Source organism: Antennarius striatus, chromosome 18 (assembly GCF_040054535.1).
Source record: "Antennarius striatus isolate MH-2024 chromosome 18, ASM4005453v1, whole genome shotgun sequence".
Lineage (NCBI taxonomy): Eukaryota > Metazoa > Chordata > Actinopteri > Lophiiformes > Antennariidae > Antennarius > Antennarius striatus.
Genome location: NC_090793.1, coordinates 727,501 through 738,468, shown reverse-complemented (window position 1 = coordinate 738,468; position 10,968 = coordinate 727,501). Strand labels below are relative to the sequence as shown.

Genomic DNA, 10,968 nt, shown 5'->3' with positions numbered 1-10,968 from the left:
GGCAACTGGCAGCGGGGCACCGGGTGGAGGAGGGGCTGGGCTAAGTTTGACAGAGGTGTGAGTGACGGCTTTGGGTGTGTGTGTGTGTGTGTGTGTGTGTGTGTGTGTGTGTGTGTGTGTGTGTGTGTGTGTTCAGACCTGTGTCGGTGGGCGGGGCCAGTAGAGAACTAACCTGGACTCATTCTGTCCACGCAGACAGAAGACACAAAGGAGAGTGTGTGTGTGTGTGTGTGTGTGTGTGTGTGTGTGTGTGTGTGTGTGTGTGTGTGTGTGTGTGTGTGTGTGTGTGTGTGTGTGTGTGTGTGTGTGTGTGTGTGTGTGTGTGCTAAGCTCCGCTTTGCAGCAAATGGTGGGTTTGGGGGTTTGGGGGTTTGGGGGTTTGGGGGCGTCTGGATCTTTCCCATATTAAGACGCTCCAGCTAAAAATAATGGATGCAGGACGGAGAGGACATATTGGGGTGGGGGGGTCGGTTTGGGGGGGCTGGTGTCTGATTTGCTCCTGCTGGCACAGCGCTAAAATGTGGAGACTGTGGGTCAGTCGAGGACATGGGGGGGGGGTGCACCTGCTGAGGATTCAGAGCGTAGGTGTCACTTAGCCCTGACTCAAGGAGAAAGTGAAACATAGAGGGGGGGGGGGCGGGAGGGTGTGTGGGTGTCGGTGTGTGTGTGTGTGTGTGTGTGTGTGTGTGTGTGTGTGTGTGTGTGTGTGTCAGACTGAGACGAAGCAAAAAGGGGGGATCTAAGTAAATACTGTCCTCCTTAAAGCGGTGGGGGGGGTTATAAATAAATCTGGAACTATTAGTTCACACACACACACACACACACACACACACACACACACACACACACACACACACACACACACACACACACACACACACAAACAGCTAATATTTGAATAAAAACTACACTGACAAAAAAATTAGTGCAAATTATTTTCTGCAAATTGTGTGACTCACTCTAATAAATAAGAACAAGATGTGATCACAGATCTCAAACTAGTGAACGGTGGTCGTGAATTTAATGTCTGGGACGCTGAGAGGACTGAGGAGAGGAGACAGGAGTACAGGGAGACGCAGCGTAAGGTGAAGGTAGAGGTAGCAAAGGCCAAACAAGAAGCTGATGATGACTTGTATGCTAGGTTGGACAGTAAGGAGGGAGAGACTGATCTATACCGGTTGGCAAGACAGAGAGACAGAGATGGGAAGGACGTGCAGTAGGTGGAAAAGAGGTGAAGAAGCGTGTCCAGGCAGGATGAAACGGGTGGAGGAAAGTGTCAGGTGTGATGTGTGATAGAAGAGTTTCAGCTAAAATGAAAGGAAAGGTGTACAAAACTGTGGTGAGACCAGCGATGTTGTTTGGTCTAGAGACAGTGTCACTGAGGAAAAGACAGGAGACAGAGCTGGAGGTAGCAGAGATGAAGATGCTGAGGTTCTCTCTGGGAGTGACCAGGATGGATAGGATCAGGAATGAGTACATCAGAGGGACAGCACATGTTAGAGGTTCTGGAGATAAAGTCAGAGAGGCCAGACTGAGATGGTTTGGACATGTCCAGAGGAGAGATAGTGAATATATTGGTAGAAGGATGCTGAGTTCTGAACTGCCAGGCAGGAGGCCTAGAGGAAGACCAAAGAGGAGGTTTATGGATGTAGTGAAAGAGGACATGAAGGTAGTTGGTGTGAGAGAAGAGGATGAGAAGACAGGGTTAGATGGAGGACACTGATTGGCTGTGGAGACCCCTGAAGGGAAAAGCCCAAAGGAGAAGAAGAAAGAAGAAGAAGAACCAGAAGCTACTGATAATCTAACATAGTCTAACTTTATCTGTGTTGTTGTAGTTTCCCACTATGTCCACAGGAGGGCATCACGATTACAGATTCTTCATGAACTTCGAATAATATTATTGACGCGTCTTCCGAAATAACTTTGCTGTGTAGTTTTCCACAGAATAGTTTAACAGATTTCTTTTTTTTACACAAGGTATTTTTATTAATTTTCCAAGTTATGAAAAGAGTTTGTACAATAATGTAAATCAATAGTTTAACAGATATGACGCATACATGTCTTATTTTGCTTGTATTTTCTTCATTTTAGAGGTTTTTTGTCTTTGTGTTTTTGTGTTGTTTTTGGTTTTTGAGTTCACCTCAGGAGTCCTTTAGTTGTTGGTTTAACTTATCCCAAAATCAAGAATGTGGTACGTTGAAATGTTAATTCTCTATTTACATCAAACCAAAAGCGTCCCATGCACTTTGAAGGAAATATTTAATTTGTTTCGTTCATCTTAATAAAGTTACCTTTAATCACATCAAAAGTAAGAATATATAAAGTAACATTAAAATGTTTTTAGGAAGTTTTATTTAGAATATTTCACCCAGACTCATTATCATCGTGCTACATCTGAAACAAATGAAAATGAAGCATTTGTAGTTCCTCACTTTGGCCACAAGAGGGAACCAAACGTATTTACCATCAGGAACCTTCTGAATATTTTATCAGCAATGGAGTTTAACACGTGTTACTATTTGAAATGTATACAATCATAAAACTGTTTGAAATGCTAACTAGCATTAGCCCCCCTCCCCCCTCCCTTCTCGTTAGTTTCCTAAAGGTAAAGTAGATGATTGTTCGTCTGGGTTCGGACACGAAGAGTAAAACTAAAATGTGTAATACGGCCATTGACCACAGGAGGGCAGTGTCACCAACATGTGTTCATGTCCGGTGGTCGTTCAAAATAAAAGCACCACACTAACAGGAAGTGTATTGATACAATTTCACGAGAAAAGTACGACCAAAAACTGGTGACGAGTTTTTAATATTTTTACATCATTTTTGAACGATTGTTACCGTACAAACAAATACGTGTAGGGAGTTTGAAGTGAGGAGATTCATAAAGTGTCAAAACCTGTTAGATTCTTGTATAAAAGTGTTATAGTTGTGGGTTAAATGCACTGGTCGAAATCAAGAAGAAGGTTCAAACATTTTCAAACAAAGTAGAAGTTAATCCAGTCCAATAGTGCAGGTAATAAAAAGAGAGTGTTGGGTTAGAGGATGTTGGAAGCGTGTCAATCTATCAAGGTCTAACTTTATTTCAATGTTTTTGTAGTTACCCACTGTGTCCACAGGAGGGCATCACGATTACAGATCCTTCAAGAACGTAGAGTAATAATAACGTCATTGAGGAGTATTCCGAAATAAATCAATAAACTAATTCCTGCGCCCTTTGCAAGTAAGAATAACAGAAACGCAGGAAGTCGCAAAGAAAAGTTCCACAGATGAAAGAAAAATACTTTAAACAAACCGAACGCACCCCGGTGGTGTACCCTCATGTCCGGGACGCGCTACACCGGGTCTGACCACTAGGCGGCAGCAAACTGGTGACAGCACGGCCGGACCTCATCTGAGCCACACTGCGCATGCGCGGCAGAGGCGGCACAACCAACATGGCGGCGCTCAGAGCGATCAGGACGTGGATTAAAGGTAAAACACAAACATTTTAAACGTTTTCAATGAACAAACGTTAATAAAATACCCCCCCCCACTGTCGCGTCGGTACTGGGGGGTTCTAGATGACGTCATAGTGACTTTTTTTCCTTGTTTTAACGTGACGTCGGGAGGAATTTAACCGTTTCCTTCCTGCAGGGAGCTGCAGGCCGGCAGCGAGGGGGCGTCTCCGGGTCTCACCTGCCGCCCCCCTGTGCAGCTCCGGGACGGATCCACGGGGGGGGCCCCGTCCAGGCGGGACCCAGGAGGACCCGGAATACATCCCCAGGAGGAAGGCCAGGAACCCCATGACGAGGGTCGCCTACGCCTGGTGAGTGACCTTTAACCCCTGGACTGGTCTTGTCAGGCCCACCTGCTGTTTATGGGTCACGTGACCACCCGTGGGTGGTGTGTTCCCCCCCCCAGGATGATCGGCCTGCCCTCGGGCGTCATCGGGTTCATCCTGGTCAAGAGGCAGGTGGACCGGAACCGCCTGGCGCAGCTGAAGGTCCGGCAGAGGATGGCCCGGGCCAACGAGGGGGGGGCCCAGCACCGGCTCGCTGTGGAGGGGGTCGGAGCAGACCACTGAGGGAGGGGGGCGGACCCCAAAGGACGCTAACGGGACACTAACGGGACACTAACGGTGTCTCAGCTGGAGGACTGAGAGCCGGGTCAGAACTTCCTGTGGAGGTGTGAGGACTCGAACCCCCCCCAGATGATGACCTCACACCTGATGTTGATGATGTCATAAATAAGAGAATAAATGTTGATAATCATGTGATTGTCGTTGCCCAGGAAACACGTCAAATTCAGAAAACAGTTTTATTGGTTCCACAGACCGGACGTTCTGTATTTACACCCCCACAGACCCACAGACCGTCTGTGGGACACCCCCCCCCGAGTGGGGGGGCTGTGGGGCTCCGGTCGCGTCGGTACTGAAGGAACTCGGGTAGAACGCTGGAACAGAAGGCACCGCCGTGACGAGTATACGCGCGTTATGAAGCACCAACCGGGTGGGCCGTCGCCCGGGGCAACGGGGGTGGACCCCCGGCTGGGAGGAGCAATCAGTCCAGGTAGCGCTACAGATGCATTCTGGGGCTTGTAGTGATCGGGATTCAGATGCAGAACCGGTTTTGTAGCTTCAGAGGAAGAAGAGATGGATCCCACGTCTGAAACAGGAAGTGGGCGGCGGCTTAGCTTAGCATCGGCTAACGGGTCTCTGTCCCTCTGACATCGTCACCTCGTCCACGAAGCTGGAAACAGTCCAATCAGAGGAGCTGATGGGAGGAACAACCTGTCCTGAGTCAGAGCCGGGTTAGCTGTGTCGCTAAGCTAAGCTAAGCTAACTGTTTCTGCTAACTTAAAGCACAGAAGCGACTTTACGACTGTTTCATGTTTTTTCCCACTACATAAATGATTTCATTCCACTTCCTGTTTCCTGTTTCCTTAAACGATACAGCATGAAGAAAGTCTCAAATTAACCCCACCCCTTGAACGCATCAGTTTCCTGGTGGGGGGGAGGGGCGGGGTTTATTTGGTGGAGGCGCCGATGATCTGCAGCAGGAACAGGAAGATCTCCACGATGTCCACGTAGATGGAGAGCGCGGCGAACACGTACTCCTCCGGGCTGATGGAGTGCTTCCTGTTCCCGATCAGCAGCTGCGTGTGGTACGCCAGGAACTACGACACACGCAGGAAACACGTTAACGACACGGGAGCAGAAGGCCACGCCCCCATCGGCCACAGCAGCGACGGGACACGCCCCCACTGAACATTCACACTCACCAACGTGAAGACGATGGCGCCGATGGCCGCGTACAGCATGTGGAGCCACAGGATCTGGAACGACACACGGCCGTCAGAGGGGGAGGAGTGTCGGATGGGGGGGGTTTGACATGGGGGGGTTTCGGATGGGGGGGGTGTGACGAGCGACAGCAGGGACTCACGTATTTGAAGGACAGGACGATGGTGGCGATGATGCCCGTCACAAAGATCACGATCCCCAGGACGCAGAACAGACCCTGACACTTAGTGAAGTCCACCTGAGAGGAGACACGCCCCCGTTAGAGCGCACACACACACACACACACACACACACACACACCTTGGTCTGGAAGCAGAAGACGGTGACGGCGATGCAGACGACGGCGGTGATGCCCAGAGCCAGGAACACGGCCTTGGTGTCGTAGAGACTGAAACACAACAGACGGTCCTGAACGCTGACCCCTACGTGACCTCTAACTGACCTCTACGTGACCTCTGGATGCTGGCAGTTACATGGGAGTACCGGTACACCTGTGTGTGCGTGTGTGTTTATATGTAAACACACTGGGTTTGTGTACCTGGCGACGGATCCGGTCATGTAGGACATGGCCAGGGTCTGGAGAGAACGTGAGAGAGAGAAGGTTTCACTACGTGAGGCTGAAGCGTTCAGCTTCAGAGGGTTCACCCTCTACCCGACACGCTCCAGGAAGTAGACCGAGCCGATTGGTACACAGGTGATAATAAAACAGAACGACATATCAGACGCTGTTCAAACAGTCTGAGGAGAGGTAAAGGTCAAAGTGTGTGTGTGTGTGTGTGTGTGTCTTACAAAGATGGCGAGCAGGATCAGGTTCCAGGGGAACTTCCTCCTGCAGGAGACACAACATTCAGTTCTGACATCACAGAACAGCAGGACGGGTGTGCGGGGGGGGGCACTCACCGGGGGCCCTTACAGCACACCAGCACCAGGTGGGTGACGGCATACACAGCGCTAAACACACACACACACACATGTGAGACACACACGTCATCCTGGCTCCTGGAGGAAGTGATGTCAGAGGGAGACTTACTACGACGCCCAGCAGATGCCGGGGTTGTCCTGCACGAACTCTCTGACGGGTTCGCTGGGAAGAAACACACCGTTAACAGCCTGACACACACACACACACACTCACACTCACACACACACACACACACACACACACACACTGTGTTGTTCAGTCTGTAAACTCACACAAACGTGAAGACGGCCACCACGCCCGTGGTGACCAGGAGCTGCGTGGCCAGAATCAGATACACCTGAAACACACAGAGGGGGGGTCACGCCCTCCAGGTGCTAACCAGGTGCTAACCACATGCTAACCGGCTAACACAGGTTAGCGCCGGTCGTATCGTCAGGAGTAAATAAACACACCGCCCTGACCTTCAGAACAGGAGCCGCTCTGACTCGGCGCTAACATAGGAGCTAATGCTAAATGCTATGCTACATGCTAGGTGTGACTCACCTTCCTGATGAAGGCGTGTCGAATGCTCATACTGTCCCAGCCCCCACCGCTCGCCGCAAACTCGTCACCTGCATCACCAAGAGGGTTCACACATTTAGCTTAGCATCAATGCTAACACAGTTAGCTTTGCTTAGCTGTGTTTAAACAGGTCCTACCTGAGCTCAGAACATCTGACGGTATGGTAGGGGGGATCATCGGGGGCATGGGGGGGTGACTGGGGTAGCCTGCTCCTGGGGGTCCACCGGGGTATGGCTGCCCTGGGTAGGGGCCCATAGGGTAGGCCCCTGGTTGCCCCGGGTACAGGGGGGCGTTGGGGTCGGTTGGGTAGGGGGCGGAGGGCTGGGGGGCGCCGTAGCCTGGGAAATTATAAGCAGGGGGCGGGTAGTTCCCATCCTGGGGCGTGTAGAGGGGGCCCCGCGTGTCGTCGTACCCTGGGGGGTAGTCTGACTTGGACATTTCACCTGGGGAGGGAAACGGAATTAATATTTATATGTAGAGAATCTGGTGACACACACACACACGCTCAAGCCAATCAGACGCCGTGCAGAACAGGAAGTGGATTCCCGGTCGAAGCGTCAGCGACCAATCAGACCCAGGAGCCGGTCACATGACCTCCAGCTCCGTCAGAGTGTTCTTTCCATCTGGAGCCCCCGGCGCCTGAAGGAGGCGTCTGTTCCCAGCAGGTTAGCGCCCCGGACACGCCCTGAAGCCGTCCAAACTGGACTGATTTTCCAGGGTTTTTTTTGGGGGGGGGGGGGGGGCTGAATGCTAACACTGCAGCCCTTGTGTTTCCATCGCTCCGGCAAATATTTGTCCAGCGTTCAGATTTGGCTGAGCTACACTCACATTTAGAGTTTTATCAGGAAAACGTTCTGATTATCAGCGCGGCGCACAAAAACAGGCTGAGGAGCGACCGCACGGGTGTCTGGGGGCAAATCCACTAAAACACACTCACAACCACTTCACACATTCATGTGTTTAACACTTCACAGATGACTTGAATGCTGAAAGAACCAGGAAGTACAGATGTGACTTTCCTTCACAATAGAAATTAGAAACACGTCATCGCCGAGGCCAAACAAGCCAACAAAGATCTGCCCCTAGCCAACAAACATCTGCCCCACCTCAACACTAAAAGTTCCAGCAGAGTTTTGTCTTTTTCCACACAAACAACACTGACTCGGCCTCTTTTTTACTCCAAAACTTTGAAGATTCACGATCTAAATAACAAACACAACATGACCTCAGTCATGACCTCACTTAAACCTCCACATCAGAAAGTCTGGACTGCTTTTCTGGGTGAAGTTCTTCTGGTTGAATTGTTTAGAAAACCCTGAATGTCCCCTGAGCTCCTCTGCACTGGGGCATTCTGGGAACGCACACAGTAAAGGAATTCAGCAGCTGGCTCCACCTCCAGCAGCCATTACATCACATCCCAGCGCCGAGCGACTGGAAACAGCTTCACACAACCTGCTCCAAACAGCTGCTCCATGGACGACGATCAATACGTTAACGCCGTGGAATCCCATCATCCTTAGCAGCAAACCAGGTCTGAGACCACACCACCACGGCGTTGTTTACTTCCACATAGCCTGACGTCATCTGACCTTCCTCCATCGTCTCAGTCAGCGCTGGCAGCGAGAGGAAAGCAGCTGACGTCACGTGACTCTGAACCGGTTTGACAAACCTTCTGTTTCCACTGTGGACTAAGCTCCTCAGGTGTGATTCACTCTCAGGTGTGATTCACTCTCAGGTGGGGAATAACATCCCATTAAGTGTCCTTCACTCAGCAGCTAAGCGTGTGAGCTGACGGTCATCAACACACCAGAGTCGTGTACATCATCACAACGCCACACCTTCTTAAGTCATCACGTCACGCCTTCTTAAGTCATCATGACGAGACGCCTTCTTAAGTCAACATGACGTAACACTTTAATAATCACGACGTAACGCCTTCTTAAGTCATGATTTAAGAAAACGTGACATTATAAATATTAACAATCAAATCAAAATCTACACCAAAATATTCTGATCCTTATATGGTTTTATGTTATTTTGTGAACTCCATCTGATTATATCGGGGTTCACCCCCCCCTCCATATGACCCCCCCATGAACAGTTATTACACAACAGGTTCTTAGTTTGAACCAACATCTATAGAGCTCCTAGCTCCACCAGCTGACCGCCACCGACCCATCGTTACGTCACGACCCCCCAGGAGGCTGTGCCTGCGTAACCATCACCACACGCCCGTCTGTGGAGGGGATCTATTTCTTTGAGCTGTTTGGCCTCACTGCGTCGGTAAAAAGGCCAAAGGTCATTTGAATGGGATCTAAACCCAAAACTAATGAACCTTTCCTCATTTTGCTAAAACAAACATGGATAATTGCATTTTGCTTCTGGAACAACTGAGTCTTATTTTCACTGCATTGGTCACGAAAACAAACTAATTAAGATTCTTATGTCTCTGACCAATGAATGAATGAATGAATGAATGAATGCTTTAATTATCCCAAGGGGAAATTATTCACCTCTGCTTACACACATGTAGTGTAAGCAGAGGTGAATAAAAATACACAAAAAATACACCAGAATACACAAGAACGAGTAAATAAAATTAACAGGGAACCACCTAGAACAGTAAAGTTAATCATTACGTCGTACTGAAGCGTACCCAGAAGAATGTGTGTCAGAAAAAAACAATTTCACGTCAAGAAAAATTGTAAAATATAAAATCTATGTCTGAAAATGTGCTAATTTTAGCTAGTTAGCTAGGCTACCAGGTATCCAACAGCTTGTTTTGTGACGGGTGCTAACTGTTGCTTGTCATTTGCTATGAAAAAAAGAAATTAAAAAAAGATTTAAGCTTTAAAGACATCATTCAACAAACATTAAGAGAAAACTTTTTCGTTAACGGTGTCAACAGTTCAGCTAACTCTCCTGGACGGTGGCTGCCGGGACAGCAAAGTTAGTTCAAACTCAATTATTTTATGTTAAACTGACTTAAAGCACCAGAAGTAAAATTAATACACATTAATTATCAATTTTTGATCATTTATAATGATTGTTTGGGGGGGGGCTTCTGCCCGGGCCCCCCTAGAGTCTATGTCCACCAATGGAGGCTACTCCACGGAGAGGCTAGCGGCTAATCGGACGCTGCTCCACCCAACCCCGCTCCCAGAAGCCCGCTCCGGATGGAGCTCAGCCCGGTCCTCCGCCGCCGGTGGCGGGGCGACACGGCGACACGAACCCGCACCGGGAGCCGCCGTGGAACGCGGAAACACGTCCACTCACCGAGAAGAAGAAGAACCGTAGACACTCACGACCCGTTCGCACTCAGAGGCAGCGACACAGTGGAGACACTGGGTGGACACGGACACGCCCTCCCTGCTGCCGAGTCCGTCGGGGAGGTTCGGAGCGACTCGGGTCCAGTCGGCTGATCCCAGGTCAGTCCCGCGGCGGTGCAGCAGCTGCGGACAGATGTTCAGCCGCACTGGGACCGGTTCCAGGAAGTGAGGAGCAGGGCGGAGTCCCGCCGAATCCCTCCTCTCACGCGCGCGCCAGACTTGGAGCCGCGCGCGCGTTTGTTTGTAGCTGTGCGCGTGCGGTGCGGCGGGTTCAGCTGAGTCATGTTTTCATGACCAGATGGAACAGCTCTTCCGTGTTTGTCTCCGCAAGCTGGAGACATGTCCATCATTTGTGACGTAACAATGAGTCAGCAGAATGTGTTTAATGTTTTGAAAACTGACGGGAAGAAGAATGTTTCAATGACATCGTTTTACAAATTGCCCGGAAGTAGAATGTTTTCATGATATAGTTTTAAAAACTGACCGGAAGTAGAATGTTTTCATGATATCGTTTTAAAAACTGACCGGAAGTAGAATGTTTTCATGATATCGTTTTAAAAACTGACCGGAAGTAGAATGTTTTCATGATATCGTTTTAAAAACTGTCCGGAAGTAGAATGTTTTCATGATATCGTTTTAAAAACTGACCGGAAGTAGAATGTTTTCATGATATCGTTTTAAAAACTGACCGGAAGTACAATGTTTTCATGATATCGTTTTAAAAACTGACCGGAAGTAGAATGTTTTCATGATATCGTTTTAAAAACTGACCGGAAGTAGAATGTTTTCATGATATCGTTTTAAAGACTGACCGGAAGAACTGATCACTTGGTTAAAGTTTGACTCCCTGGCTTCACCTTACTAAGATTTCTTTT

At 49.3% G+C, this 10,968-nt stretch overlaps 2 protein-coding genes across 2 annotated transcripts; one reads left to right on the top strand and one right to left on the bottom strand.

The window, feature by feature from the left end:
- The first annotated feature begins 2,338 nt into the window (after positions 1-2,338).
- Positions 2,339-4,904, top strand: si:ch73-71c20.5 (DUF4748 domain-containing protein). Its single transcript, XM_068341151.1, has 3 exons — positions 2,339-3,474; positions 3,637-3,808; positions 3,904-4,904. The coding sequence occupies exons 1-3, from the start codon at positions 3,411-3,413 to the stop codon at positions 4,064-4,066; spliced, it is 399 nt and encodes a 132-aa protein (XP_068197252.1). The 5' UTR covers positions 2,339-3,410; the 3' UTR covers positions 4,067-4,904.
- Positions 4,286-10,313, bottom strand: tmbim1a (transmembrane BAX inhibitor motif containing 1a). The gene is made up of 12 exons (XM_068341134.1): positions 10,041-10,313; positions 6,902-7,207; positions 6,747-6,814; positions 6,476-6,540; positions 6,312-6,365; positions 6,182-6,232; positions 6,071-6,110; positions 5,820-5,857; positions 5,582-5,669; positions 5,424-5,519; positions 5,263-5,316; positions 4,286-5,157 (listed from the first exon to the last, which is right to left on the bottom strand). Exons 2-12 carry the CDS (start codon positions 7,200-7,202, stop codon positions 5,008-5,010), a joined length of 1,005 nt encoding a protein of 334 aa, XP_068197235.1. The 5' UTR covers positions 7,203-7,207; positions 10,041-10,313; the 3' UTR covers positions 4,286-5,007.
- Positions 10,314-10,968: the final 655 nt, after the last annotated feature.

Bases quoted from the DNA above. Each gene is read 5' to 3' on its own strand.
- si:ch73-71c20.5 (XM_068341151.1), top strand. From the start codon at position 3,411: ATGCGCGGCAGAGGCGGCACAACCAACATGGCGGCGCTCAGAGCGATC. The intron at 3,475-3,636 runs GTAAAACACAAA...TCCTTCCTGCAG, and splicing joins GATCAGGACGTGGATTAAAG to GGAGCTGCAGGCCGGCAGCG. The intron at 3,809-3,903 runs GTGAGTGACCTT...TCCCCCCCCCAG, and splicing joins ACGAGGGTCGCCTACGCCTG to GATGATCGGCCTGCCCTCGG.
- tmbim1a (XM_068341134.1), bottom strand. From the start codon at position 7,202: ATGTCCAAGTCAGACTACCCCCCAGGGTACGACGACACGCGGGGCCCC. The intron at 6,233-6,311 runs GTAAGTCTCCCT...GTGTGTGTTTAG, and splicing joins GGCATCTGCTGGGCGTCGTA to CGCTGTGTATGCCGTCACCC. The intron at 5,670-5,819 runs GTACACAAACCC...GTTGTGTTTCAG, and splicing joins ATGACCGGATCCGTCGCCAG to TCTCTACGACACCAAGGCCG.